Source organism: Rhineura floridana, chromosome 1 (genome assembly GCF_030035675.1).
Source record: "Rhineura floridana isolate rRhiFlo1 chromosome 1, rRhiFlo1.hap2, whole genome shotgun sequence".
Classification (NCBI taxonomy): Eukaryota; Metazoa; Chordata; class Lepidosauria; order Squamata; family Rhineuridae; genus Rhineura; species Rhineura floridana.
Window position 1 is genome coordinate 314,765,421 of NC_084480.1, and position 14,547 is coordinate 314,779,967.

The 14,547-nt window shown below is 44.1% G+C and overlaps 1 protein-coding gene across 1 annotated transcript in view; it reads left to right on the forward strand.

The window, feature by feature from the left end:
• The window catches only part of DENND3 (DENN domain containing 3), a 72,842-nt gene extending 58,295 nt beyond the window's left edge, over positions 1 to 14,547 (forward strand). The window contains exons 22-24 of the mRNA XM_061607048.1: positions 6,524 to 6,639; positions 6,754 to 6,891; positions 13,072 to 14,547. Of these exons, the coding sequence (XP_061463032.1) occupies positions 6,524 to 6,639; positions 6,754 to 6,891; positions 13,072 to 13,272 (455 nt within the window). The 3' untranslated portion in view covers positions 13,273 to 14,547. The remainder of the gene's footprint in view (positions 1 to 6,523; positions 6,640 to 6,753; positions 6,892 to 13,071) is intronic.

The following is a 14,547-nucleotide window of genomic DNA, read 5'->3' on the forward strand; positions in this document are numbered from 1 at the left end:
ACAACATTGGCTCCTTCATCTTCCTCTGCCTTTTGCCCCCACACAATGAAGACTCGTGACACCATACTTGAATAATGTTATATATTTATTAAAATATAACATGATAAGTCCAATGCAATACAGCCAATTAATTAAGTATACAACACTTCGGGCAGGTGAGGTTAAACCTAACAACGAGGGATTACACCCTCAACTTGTAAAGGCATCCATTCTCATAATTACGTAACCCCAGAGTCAAGGACGTGGGTGAAATCCTCCCTCCTTGCTCTTGGAGCCAGCTGTGTGGTTCCAACCTCCACACCATGGCCCCGCCGTACAGGCGTTCACCATGATGCGCAAGCAGGTCCCACAAGGACACAACCCAGATCCCCACCAGACACAAAGCCCTGATGGTTCCCTAGGGAGTGCCCCTTTATCATGATGCCTTAACCGCCTAAATTTAACCCCCATATACCTCACCTGCCCGAATTCTATGCCACAAGAGGGGATCAGCTTAAGCTTGGTCCCCTCAACTCAAAGAGGATAACAAACCCCTTAACCCCACCATAAGATCCTCCAAAAACAGGTCACACCCTTGCTCAGAAAGATGAACACCGTCATCATGAAACAGATGTGGGGCATGGAACCTGATCCTTCCATGAGGAATAACTGCCCCACCAAGGGACAAAACTAGATCCCTAACCTTCCTATTAACCCATTTCCTAGATCCATCTATCTTATTGGGGTGCACTGCACCCCTCCAAACCCTTCTGACAAGCATTTCTGACCATACAATTATAAGATTGGGATATAGGCGGATAAGCCACGTGAGATCACGCGTAACTTTGAGCAGCAAATCCAACCCAGGACGCTGCACCAAATCATTTTTGCCCAAATGAATTAACAATATGTGTGGCCTGTCCACAACGGACATGATCCGGCACACAGAAGGCATCAACGCATCCCATAACATGCCCCTCCGGAATTCCCACTGAACTGTAGCTGTGGCCGAAAGCTGCAGCTGTGTTCCAGGAACAGACGAGGATGCCCTCCGATGAGCCCAAAACAAAATTGAGTGGCCACACAAGACGATCCTCACAGGAATCGGGATGTTTGTCAAACCTATAAGAAACAAAAACAAATTCCTCTGTTAAAATCGGACGTAAGACTTAAATGCATCGGAACGCCATCTGCCAATCGCCTGTATATTGCTTATACTCATGCCCATGAGGGCTGCGGCCGTAGCCGCACCAATCCGGAATGAATGCAGCCCATAGACTCCAGCATCGCGACCACTGGCCAACAAGGCCCACCGAACAACGGCCCAAAATTGAAAATGAGTCAGGGCAGTTCCATCAGCATGTATAAACAAATAACGCTGGCCCGCTGGCCGAATGGATAAGAATTGACGCATTGCAGACACAGGGCACAATACTGGGACCTGGCAACGTCGTAAAACAACCATACTGCCACGGCCCTTTTGATCGGTCTTAGAGACCTGCAGGGACAACCTCACTAAATCAGCACCTAATGTGCAATCGCCAAAGCATAAGGCTCTATAAGTCACATCGCGCTTAGAAGGGGCCAATACTTCGCTAGGGCGAAAAGCACCATAAAACATCGTCAGAGTTACTGCGGCGAACAGGTGCGACTCATACTGAGATGAGCATAAAGAATTAAACAGTGCCAGGATCTGGAGAAGGACATCGGGCGTGATTGGCCTCCTCTGGTCAGCGGGCCTGGGAGTGGAACGCGACCAACCCTCAAGGACCTTTCTGACCCTAAAATCTACAGAATGATCTGGCAGCCCCCTTGCCTTCGAAATAAAGGCTAGCGCCGAGAGGTGGCCGGCGATAGTAGAAACAGAATTATTGTGCCCTTTTAAATATATCATGAACTGCAATAAATGATCCACAGGAATAGGCAATCCAAAGGCAGCTCCGAGACAATGCGGAAAGTCTGGAACTTAGCAAATGAACGCTTATACGCAGTTTGAGTACTGGGAGCCAGAGCAGCAGCGATAGCAACCCCAACTTCTAGTTGCCAAGTTTCCACAGGAAAGGTGGGATTGGTACTGGATCCAGAGCCGCTCCAGGTGCAAGCTCCCGAAAGCGTGCCATCTGTAAGCGGGAAAGTGCATCAGCAACGGTATTCATCAAACCTGGAACATGTCTGGCCATGAATAAAATATTAAAGCGCAAGCATTGTAATACAAACGCACGCACCAAGCGCATAACACGAGGAGACTTAGAAGTTTGGGCATTAATAACGCTAACTGCGGAAATATTATTGCACCGGAAGCGCACTGTGCGATTTTGAAATGCCTTTGGCCAGATATGAACAGCTACCAGTATTGGAAAAAATTCCAAAAATGTCAAATCAGAAGTAATTCCGGTAGCCTGCCAACTGTCAGGCCATCGCTCAGCGCACCACTGGGATCTAAAGATTACTCCAAAGCCAATGCCACCGGCAGCATCGGAATGCACCTGTAATTCTGCTTCTAATAGCAATTCCTCCCTCCGAAAGGAAAGGCCATTGAAATCCGTCATGAATTCAAGCCACATGTGCAAATCCTCCCTCATCCCTAACGTAATCCTTATGAAATGGAAGCGGGATTGAACTCCCCCCATGGTGTCGCATAGATGCCTGAGGAATGCACGACCAGGTGAAATAACTTTAGAAGCAAAAACTAAATGGCCCACAATTTCCTGTAACTGGGCCAAGGTGATCTTCTTCCGCTCTAGGGCTGAATGAAGCAGTTGACGCAGTGCAACCAACTTCTCAAGTGGCAAACGTGAAGTCTGAGCCACAGTATCTAACTGGATCCCTAAGAAAATAAGGGAAGTAGTAGGGCCCTCAGACTTTTCAGGAGCTAAAGGGACTCCCAATTCGTCAGTTAAAGTGGCAAAGGAATGCATCAGATGGGAGCAGTGAGAAGACCCAGCAGGCCCCACAAATAAAAAATCATCAAGATAATGAGCAGAGAAGGAGGACGATGCTTTCATCCTCAATGCCCATTCAATAAATGTGCTAAATGCTTCAAAAGCAGCACAAGACACAGAACAACCCATTGGCATAGCTACGTAAAACTGACCTTGAAATTTAAAACCAAGCAAATCCACATCAGCAGGGTGTACAGGCAAAAGGCGAAAAGCTGATTTTATATCACACTTTGCCAGCAAAGCCCCCTTTCCAGCTTTCCTAACTACTCTCACTGCCTCATCAAAAGAAGCATATCTGACTGAGGCATATAATGGGGAAATGCCATCATTGACAGAGGCTCCTTTTGGGAAAGACAAATTATGAATAAGGCGATATTCCCCAGGCTGCTTCTTAGGGATAATACCTAAAGGGGAAATCCTCAAATTTTCAAATGGAGGACAACTGAAGGGGCCCGAGATACGATCAGCAAGTATCTCTTTATTAAGCTTGGCCAGAACCACGGGCGCTAACGTACTAAGAGGTCTGATTGACAAACGATGTAGCAATCCTAGGACCCTCAAAAGGGATACGAAATCCATCCTTAAAACCCTGAAGTATAAAACTAGCAGCCTGCTTATGGGGATAAAGCTCTAACAACTTTGCTAACGGAGCCAGCTTGATCGGGCTACTGGCCTTGCGACGTACCGCCGCTATTGCCAGACCCGCGTTTTTGCTGTTGATGCTCCCCTGTACCCTGTCGAGCAGTACGTGCCCTCTGGCAAGAGGAACTGGAGTGGTTGCCTCCACACAGTGCACAGACGTGTCTAAATTTACAGGGACGTCTAGAACATCGGCCACTGCTATTGAATAACCAGCAGACTTGCTGGGATTGAACCCAATGCCCGCCTTGGCTGTAGCCCGAGGTGGAAGTCTGCGCGCGTGCCAATAAATGCCCACTATCGGCTCTATCTCCTGTAGTGGGCCTGGCGGAAGTCATAGATCGCAACCACAGTCCTGCGTGTTCAATATCCCAACGAAGGGTGGGATCCAATGCTGCTCTTTGCCTGAAATTCTGATCATACCGCAACCAAGCGGTTCCAGAGAATTCACGGAAGGCACGATGCACAATATCCTGATATTTTATCATGGACAAAGCCCTAGACGGATAAGCCTGTGTCATAACACCCATATAAATCGTATAGGCGTTCAACCAATTAGGCCATACCCGATCCACTTTTCTTTTTATCGCTGCCTCACACTCTTTAACTTCTTGACCATCTTTAAGCTTAACCTCAGTTTCACGAAAGAGATCGATATACTCTCCCCTCAGAATTTTTTCTTTCGTTCCTAACAATAAATGATCACCTAACGGAAGGGAGGTATCGCCTTGAGGATAAACCCCATGTGGCAGGGGTAAATAAGCAGGTGATGAAGAAGAGGAAGTCAAAGGCGGCTGCCAAGGACTCACGGCAGCCGCCGGCCAAGGAAGCTGTGGGTGCTGGGGTACCAACACACCTCCCATAAACACTACTGGGTGCGTAGCATCGCCCAACAAAGGAGAACCAGCCGTTGGTGTATCCCTGTTAAGGGCATTGGAATCCTGTGCTTGTGTATTGTAAGCTTGTGAGTGCATAATTGGCTCACCTGTATACGCAGCAGGAGAGGCAACCACAGGCTGTGCTGCAAACCCAGACGCCCTATGAGTAAATGCGGCAGCATCATGTGAGACTGGAAGCTGAACTTGCATAGGCCCAGCAACCGGCGGGACTGAAGGCGTGACCGAAGAACTGGAGGCAGGAACAGTTGGCAAACAAGCTGGAGGTGTAGGAATTGCTGGCTCCTCGCTAGGTGCTGCAGCTTCCAGAACCCCGATCCTAGAAACTAAATCGGCAAGAAGACGATTTTTAGGCATTCTGGAAGCCAACCGCGCAGATTTCTTACCTGCAGGAGCGGAACTTGTGCCAGCATCAGCATCCAGTGGCTGCATGCGTTCCTTTTCCAGTGCCTCCACCCTAGCCACCAAGGCATGGATGGTCCCCAAATCCTCCTCTTCATCAGAAGACAGGTTCTGCTGGGGTGGAGGGCGTTTTGTAGTTTGTTTCACAACTCGCACTCCTTTTTTCTGTTGAGCCTTCCTGGGTGGCATGGTTGTAAAAAACCAATCAACAACAATAATGCAACGTACCAAATTGCAATCACAACCAGATTGTAAATTTGACAATTTTTAATAAGAAGTAGCACACCTAAAGTGCTAATTACACTAACCAATAAATTGAACTTAACTTATTATTATTATTATTATTATTATTATTAACCTATTAACTAAATATGTATTTATATATATTTATCTATATGAATGGGGTGAGGGGGGGATGTAAACTAAAGGGAATTGGGGGATTGGGGGGGTTATATATTTAAATGTAATAAACTGAACAAATAACAACTATAAATCGAATATTATAACTAATGCAATACCTAAATAATTAAATTAACATACGCAATAATAATAAATTTATTTAAAATTTTTGGTCAAATTGAGGTGAGATAACTGCCGGACCAACACCCAGTATCAACAAACAAACTGAAATTACGCCACAGGAAATCAATGGGGGGGGGGGAGGGAACGTATTATAACGTTAACGAAAGCAAGGCACAATCAAATAATACACGCAAACTATAGCAGGAACATCGAATCAACCAACTCAAACCCCCTTTTTACTAAAACTTAAAAGGCAATAAACCATAAAGGGAACACAACCAGGAAGTAAATCAGCCGGCGTGCCGGCCGCCGCCGGGGCGCATGGGCGGCCGCCTGCCGCCCAGCTGATTCGTTGGAGATCAGATAAGGACAACCAAGGGGCTTAAGGAGTAAAACAATTGACAAACGAATCACTATCAAGTAAAATACTCAGGACGGACGTCCAAACCGCAAACGGAGCAATGTGGAATGAGGACAAACGCAGCTGCCGCGAGGCAAAAAAGGCAAGAGCGGGAAAGACGGAGCAGCCTTATATATGCTGCTCAGCGCCTTACCTAATTGGATGAGCGATCTCACGTGGCTCCTAACACTTGATTCGAGAATGTTCCCAAGTCTTCCCTATAACTATGGTGGAGGCAAATACGCCCCTAATTAGGAACGTCATTCTGGAGAACTTTTAACCAAATGCTTATAGCAGCTTTAGCTGGAGATTATTTGCTTGTTGCAAATGTAAACATGTTGGTTCAGTACTTTGCCAGAGACGTTTCTCCACATTAGAAAGAAATCTAATCCTGGTGCTCATGAACATTCTCAAATACTATCAGAAACAGTAGTGTTGCTAGTAGAACTGGCACCCCCCCCTTGTTTAATGGAGAGAAGACATACAGGGAACCATCAAAAGGTATAGCGACCAGATTAGTCTCTTCAACATTTACTGCGTATTTGCACTCTTCCTTGTGAGCCATTCATATCCTCCTGTAAAAAGGAACCTAAACTATTCTGTGTTTGAAAAATTAGTGCTAAGTTTGGAAAAGTATTTACCTATATCTTGTGTGTAGGATTCATGCAGCGCTGTCTCCATTTCTGTTTTGTTGAGAGGATATTCTCTTCATTACTAACATCTTTATGAATGTTTGTTTGAAGGTATAGGAAGCTGTATTCTTGTTGTCACAACAAATGGCTTTATTTGGCAGACGGTAAAAATGGAAGACAATGTGAATCTGGCTGTGCCCTTACTCTGTTTCCAATTGTTCCCTGAGGTACGTAATAGTAAATTGCAGTGGTAGATTTATTGTTACCATCTTAACCTAAATATACTGGAAAATCTTCTATATTAATATGAGATTTCTTCTACCCTTACCTTTTTGTCTCAGAGCAATCAAGTGTGGGCATCGTGTTCAGAGAGCACAGAATTGTATATCTGGAATATGACTGATCTCTCTACACCCTCTCAAAAGATAAACTTGCAAGACTGTTCAGAGATCACTTGCATGATAAAAGTGAAAAATCAGGTAAATTGGATATGAAATTAAATGAAATGAAATTTTATTTTTACCCCGCCCTTTTACCAAACTGGAATTCAGGGCGGCTTACAAATAAAACTACATGTATTTAAAAACATAGAAAAACATACAATTAAAATACAATTAAACTGTGCACAACCTTAAAACCGTAAAAGGCACTTAAAAATCTAAAAACAATTTAAAATAATACAGATAATAATGTAAAACAATAAAACAAGCCTTGTAAAGCCCAATTCTAAACACCTTCTATCCCAAAGGCCTGTCGGAATAAAAAAGTCTTTACTTGCCGGCGGAAGGATGGCAAGGAGGGGGCCATTCGTGCCTCCCTAGGAAGGGAGTTCCAGAACCTAGGAGCAGCCACCGAAAAGGCCCTATCTCGCATCCCCACCAATCACACTTGTGAGGGTGTTGGGACTGAGAGAAGGGCCTCTCCTGAAGATCTCAGGGCCTGGGCAGGCTCGTATAGGGAGATACGGTCTGACAAATAGCCTGGACCTGGGCCGTATAGAGCTTTAAAGGTCAAAACCAGCACTTTTTAATTGTGACCAGAAACAAACTGGCAGCCAGTGGAGCTGTTGTAACAAGGGAGCTGTATGGTCCCTATAACCAGCCCCTGTTAATACTCTGGCTGCAGCTCTTTGTACCAGTTTAAGTTTCCGAACAGTTTTCAAAGGCAACCCCACATAGAGCTACAGTAGTCTAAATAGTCTAAATATGTAGGAAACTCTGTTTCTAATGGCTTATTTAGCAATATTGGCTATGACACTGAGGTCTCTTTAGGCTTCTGCAAGGGGCATTTGCTGGCTCAACAGAATTTTTTTTATTTCAGTCTCCCCTCTGCCACACCAAAAATCTAAAGTACCCTTACACTCATTGAGTTAGTTTCATGGTTCTTAATTATAATGTTCTCAATGTTGAATGAACCACGTTTGGAAAGTATATTTTTTTCCTTGAAGGACTCCTGAATGGAATTGTTGAGCTAAGAGTATCTTTTGAACATATGTGACATACCCAGAATTAGTGAAGATGACGTGATGTGTTCTAACAGCCTGTGGCAAACCGCGCTCCACCCCTTCCAACACTATTTACTTATTATGGAGGGAATGGTCTCTTACACCTTAGTGTTCATTTTCTTTACTTTAAGCAAAACCCTTTTTGCTTATTTATTTATTTATTTATTTTATTTAAAACATTTATAACCCGCTCTATCTCCGAGGACTCAGAGCAGCGAACAAAAAGCAAAGAACAATACCATATAAAGATTAAAACTGGCATAATAAAAACAGTATTAACTAAGCATATCAGCAGCAAGAGCCTGTCAAGCAATAAAAACATCCTATACATCGCTCAAATTAAATGCTTGACGAAAAAGGAATGTCTTGACCTGGCGACGGAATATAACAAGAGAAGGAGATGACCGCACCTCTATCGGTAAAGAATTCCAAAGTCTGGGGGCAATAACAGAAAAGGCCTTAGTTCTGGTTCCCATTAGATGTACTTGAGAGGTTGGGGGAATCACAAGAGGAGGATCAGCAGAGGACCTCAAGGGCCGGGAGGGTTCATAGGAAGATATACGCCCAGACAAATAGAGAGGGCCCAAGCTGTGTAGGGCTTTAAAGGTTAAAACCAGCACTTTGAATTGAGCTCGGAAGCAGATCGGCAGCCAGTGTAGTTGTTGTAAAAGGGGAGTTGTATGGGCCCGTAGGCTGGCTCCTGTTAACCTTCTAGCTGCCGCTCTCTGAACTAATTTAAGCTTCCGAGCTGTTTTCAAAGGCAGCCCCACGTTGCAGTAGTCTAATCGGGATGTAACTAAGGCATGTGTTACCTTCGTCAAGTCGGATATCTCCAGAAACGGGCGCAGTTGGCGGACCAGTCTTAACTGGGCAAAAGTGCTCCTGGAAGCCGCCGAGACCTGGGCCTCCAGGTTCAGAGCCGAATCCAGAAGCACACCCAAACTGCGGACCTGGGTCTTCAGGGGGAGTGCAACCCCGTCCAACATAGGTAAATTCCCAATGTCCAGATCAGTCCTGCGACTAACGAGGAGCACTTCTGTTTTGTCTGGATTTAGTTTCAGCTTATTCACCTTCATCCAGTCCATCACTGCAGTCAGGCATTGGTTCAAAGGGCGGACGGCTTTCCTAGTGTCTGGGGGAAAGGAGAAATAAAGCTGAGTATCATCAGCATATTGATGGTATCGCACTCCAAACCTCCGGATGACCTCGCCCAGCGGCTTCATATAGATATTAAATAACATCGGGGACAGCACCAAACCCTGAGGGACCCCACATGTTAGAGGCCAGGAGTCTGAGCAGAAGTCCTCGAGTAAAACCTTCTGAGTCCTACCCTCCAGGAAGGAGTGGAGCCACTGCAAAACAGTACCTCGAACCATTTTGCCTTGCCAATTATATACCTCAGTTTACCCACATGTAGCTGTGGATAAGCATGGTACAAAACAGCACAGACTCCATTTTAAATTGAAAAACAACTTAAATTATATATATATTTTTAATAGCAGTTAATATAAACAGATGGTGACGTTCGTTTGTACAGATACTATATGTTGAATTTTACTTGATTATTGCTTCTTTAACTCAGGATGGTTATGCTATAAGGTTACTGTTTCTCTGAGTGATTCAATTCTTCCCCATTATTCAACCCTAGAGCCAGTTTCCCTAATCCCCTCCAGCTCAGGTAACCACTGAGATATCTAAGCACTGAGGAGCTTGAAATCTTAGTGCATCAAGACAAATATGACTTCATAGGGATAACAGAGACTTGGTGGGATGACTCCCATGATTGGAATATAGCCATTCAAGGATATAAACTCTACAGAAAGAATAGAAGCAACAGAAAAGGAGGGGGAGTAGTGTTATACGTCAAAGACAAATACACCTCTATGGAAATCCAAGAGAGCGAACAAAGTGGTCCGATAGAGACCATTTGGGTAAAAATAAATGGAGAAACAAATAAAACCGACATGGTAGTAGGTGTCTACTACAGACCCCCTGGCCAAGGAGAGGTAGTAGACAAGGCCTTTCTCAAACAAATCTCTGAAATCTCAAGGAGGCAAGAAGTAGTAGTGATGGGGGACTTTAACTACCTGGATATCTGCTGGGAGACAAACTCTGCGAAGCACAAAGCCTCCAACAAATTCCTGATGGGCCTTGCTGATAATTTCCTCTTTCAAAAAGTAGAAGAAGGAACGAGGGGATCGGCAATCCTGGACCTGATCTTAACTAACACAGACGAATTGGTCACGGGAATTAAAGCGGTCGGTACCTTGGGGGAAAGTGACCACGTAATGCTGGAATTCGGGATTCTGGGGAAAGCCAAAGAAGAATATAGTCGAACATGGACCTTGGATTTCAGGAAAGCCGATTTTAGCAAGCTCCGGGAAATGATGGGTAGGATCCCATGGCTAGATAGACTAAAGAAAAAAGGAGCCCAAGAAGCGTGGGAGTTCATGAAGAACGTATTACAAAAAGCGCAATCGCAAACAATTCCAAAGAGGAAGAAAAACGGAACACATCAGATAAAGCCAATGTGGCTACACGGAAGACTGGTGGAGGAAGTAAAAGTAAAAAAGAGCATGTATAAAGAATGGAAGGAAGGACGCATCACCAAGGAAGAGTACCGACGAGCGGCTCGGGCTTGCAGGAATAGCGTAAGGAAAGCTAAAACCCAGAATGAGCTGAGGCTGGCGAGGGAAGCGAGGAACAACAAAAAGGGGTTTTTCAGATATGTTCGAAGCAAGAGAAAGACCAAGGAAATGGTGGGACTGCTGCTCAATGAGGATGGCAAAATGTTGACAGATAACGAGGAAAAAGCAGAACTGCTCAACGCCTATTTTGCCTCCGTTTTCTCCCAAAAAGGGAACAGTGTGCAACTTCGCATCGGTAGCAATCTCAGTAAGGGGTCGGGACTGCAGTTCGAGATTGATAAGGGGATAGTCAGGAAATACCTAGTTAACCTAAATGAGTTCAAATCTCCAGGGCCTGATGAACTGCATCCCAGAGTATTGAAGGAACTTGCGGATGTACTCTCAGAACCTCTTGCCATCATCTTTGAGAAATCCTGGAGAACGGGAGAGGTGCCGGAGGATTGGAGATGGGCAAATGTCGTCCCGCTCTTTAAAAAGGGTAAAAAAGAAGATCCGGGGAATCACAGGCCGGTCAGTCTGACTTCAATACTGGGAAAGATATTAGAACGAATAATAAAAGAGTCCATTGGCAACTATCTAGATGACAATGCTGTGATTAGAAGGAGCCAGCATGGGTTTGTCAAGAAAAAATCCTGTCAAACTAATCTCATCTCTTTTTTTGATCGGGTCACTAGCTTAGTAGATGGTGGAAATGCTGTAGATGTCATCTATCTAGATTTCAGCAAGGCGTTTGACAAAGTCCCCCACGACCTTTTGATTAGCAAACTAGTCAAATGCGGACTACATGGAAATACTGTCAGGTGGATTCACAACTGGTTGGAAAACCGTACTCAAAGAGTGGTCGTCGGTGGCTCTGCTTCGGACTGGAAGGAGGTTTTGAGTGGAGTGCCACAGGGTTCTGTCCTGGGGCAGATACTCTTCAACATTTTTATCAATGACTTAGATGATGGAGTGGAGGGAAGCCTTATGAAGTTTGCGGATGATACGAAACTGGGAGGGATAGCTAACACAATGGAAGACAGGAATAAAATCCAAAGGGACCTGGGTAGACTAGAAAATTGGGCTGAAATTAATAAAATGAAATTCAATAAAGACAAATGCAGGATTCTGCATTTAGGCCACAAAAACAAAATGCATGGGTACAGGATGGGAAATACCCGGCTTAGCAGTAGTGCGTGTGAGAAGGACCTTGGAATTGTAGTGGATCGCAAGTTGAACATGACCCAGCAGTGTGATGCTGTGGCAAAAAAGGCAAACACTGTTTTGGGCTGCATAAACAGAGCTATAGTTTCCAGGTCAAGGGAAGTAATAGTCCCACTATATTCTGCATTACTCAGGCCTCATCTGGAATCCTGCGTTCAGTTCTGGGCGCCTCATTTTAAGAAAGATATAGACAAGTTAGAGTGGGTTCAGAAGAGGGCGACAAGGATGACAGCCAGTATGGAGAACAAGTCTTATGAGGAAAGGTTGAAGGAACTTGGCATGTTCAGTCTGGTGAAGAGAAGGCTGAGGGGTGACATGATTGCACTCTTTAGGTACCTGAAGGGCTGTCACATAGAGGAGGGTACAGATTTGTTCTCTGCTGCCCCAGAGGGTAGGACTAGGTCTAATGGTTTTAAGTTGCAAGAGCGTAGATTCAAACTGGACATTAGAAAGAACTTCTTGACAGTAAGGGCGGTTCGGCAATGGAACCGACTGCCTAGGGAGGTGGTGGGATCCCCTTCGCTGGATGTCTTCAAGCAGAGGCTGGACAGCTATCTGCAGGAGATGCTCTAGCTGTGGATTTCCTGCTGTGAGCAGGGGGTTGGACTCGATGGCCTAGAAGGCCCCTTCCAACTCTATGATTCTATGATTCTATGACTGTCCTTGCAGTCTTTGCTCAGGTCCAGCAATCTGTACTCCCTTGGGCCGTCAGCAACCCTTCTGACTCTTCAGAGCTCTCTTTAAGGCTTCTAAGGCTTTCTGGCTCCAGCTTCCAGCTTTTCCTTCAGCTGAGCTGCTGCTTCTTCTGTCCTCTTCTTTACACACTGACTTCTTTGTTATTTGTTCCTTTAAAACTAAACTTTACCTCAGAAATTAGAATTAAAAAAAAGATTTCTCCACAAAGCCCTAGGGGGTTGACATATCAGTTGATCCATATCACAGTGTGGGTCTATGCCTTCTTGTTTCAACAAAATGCTTTCTCAAAAGTTTTATGCTGACACATTAAAAACAGAAGCATATATAAAACCACATTAGATACATATTCAACCGGCCAAGAATATATACAAGGCTACTTGATGATCAGATTATACAACATCTACCATATGTTGCTCCTGAAGAAGATAACGTACACTAAGTATGTTGGGCATTTGTGCTTGTATTAATAAATTATCAGTCACCAGTTTGAGCCCCCCCCCCCCGGCTTTCTTGCATGTGCTCCTAGGATTGCTAGAATAAATATTAAATAACATCACATGTTTCTGTGGAAATATAAAGCATTTTTAATGGCTATGCTTGCTTTTCAGATATGGGTTGGTGGCAGAGGACTTTCCCAAGGCAAAATCAAAGGAAAGATCTATGTGGTTGATGCTGAGAAGAAAATGGTGGAAAAAGAATTGGTTGGACACACTGATGCAGTAAAAGCTCTCTGCTCCGCAGAGGACAGATATGTTCTTAGTGGTTCTGGAAAGGATGAAGGAAAGATAGCAATCTGGAAGGTCGAATAGAGTCCAGTGTTCCAGTTTCTTTAATGCAATGTTAAAACCTGGATATAGAGTGTGTGTTCCCTTAGGTCTTGTGCTTATTTGATTGATGCTTTGGTGTTTTAACTTATTCAGTGACTTTTCAGGGTAATTATCTTGCTGTTCTAGAGCAGAATTGAATTTATATTTATTTCTGGTTAAAATGACCATAAACACACTGAGTAGGAAACTTGAAAATGTAATTATAGAAAATCATTGGATAATTCTTTAATATCAGATTATAAATGTCACTTGAAGTTTGTTGCTTGCTGCATTATAGAGTCAGTGGCACCTTGTCATACTGAACCATCTGGTCTGGGAATTATCATTCTGTGCTTCCTGAAAGCAAACTTCCTGGCAAAGTTTGTTCAGCTCGTGAGAGTTTATCTTGTTTGAATGATGATTACTGCCGTAGATTCCACAGGATCTTTTAGATTAGGTAAATTGGTTCCCAGACGTCGCTGTTCTGGCTTCCTATTGTTGACCTGATCTCAAGCCTTGTGCAGAGTGGGTTTCCCCGATTGAGATGAAATGGGGAAGCTTTGCAAGAAAAGGGTTCTCACTACATTGTAGAGATCAGCAGGGTAAGACATGCCCCCCCCTTTTTAAATGGTGCTGCAGTGCATGAGTGTGATGAAGTAATTCCCCTGTCAAGGATTGTGGTTGCTTGCTGTTCTGAAGGAGGATATTACTGTAAATGGGGTTCTCAGTTCCCTAGAGGTAGGGTTGCTGTCATTTGTTCAGCATATTCCAGTTAGATGGAAGAGTTTTATATTGCAGCTTGGTTTTTTAAAGGTGCTCCCATTTAAGTGCAAACAAAATCAGTGCCGCCCTCTTTTACTTACCACAGCATGTGCCTTCACAAAGTCTATAGGTTACATTGTCAGGTGCATCACAAGAAATGCTGACTTAAAGCAAGTGGCCCACTGATATGTTCTCTTTGGGAAATGTTGACTTCCAGAGTCTGCACTTGCAGGTGAGCCCCCCCCCCCATGCCATTCTTTAAATATGTATAGCTGAAGTAATTCTGCCCACCTAATTTTTATGTATATGTAATAAATACATTGTGGGTCTGAAGGAAACTTTTGATAGTTCTGTCATATTGGGAAAGTGTGTTGAATAGAATTATAAAATATTGTAAAGACAGAAGGTTTGCTATTTTTGTAAAAGTTTAGTAAGATTAGTAGAAAGTGTTAAAATTGCTATTTTCATATACTCTGTGTATAACAGAAGGATTTCAATCTCCTAATAAAACAATGC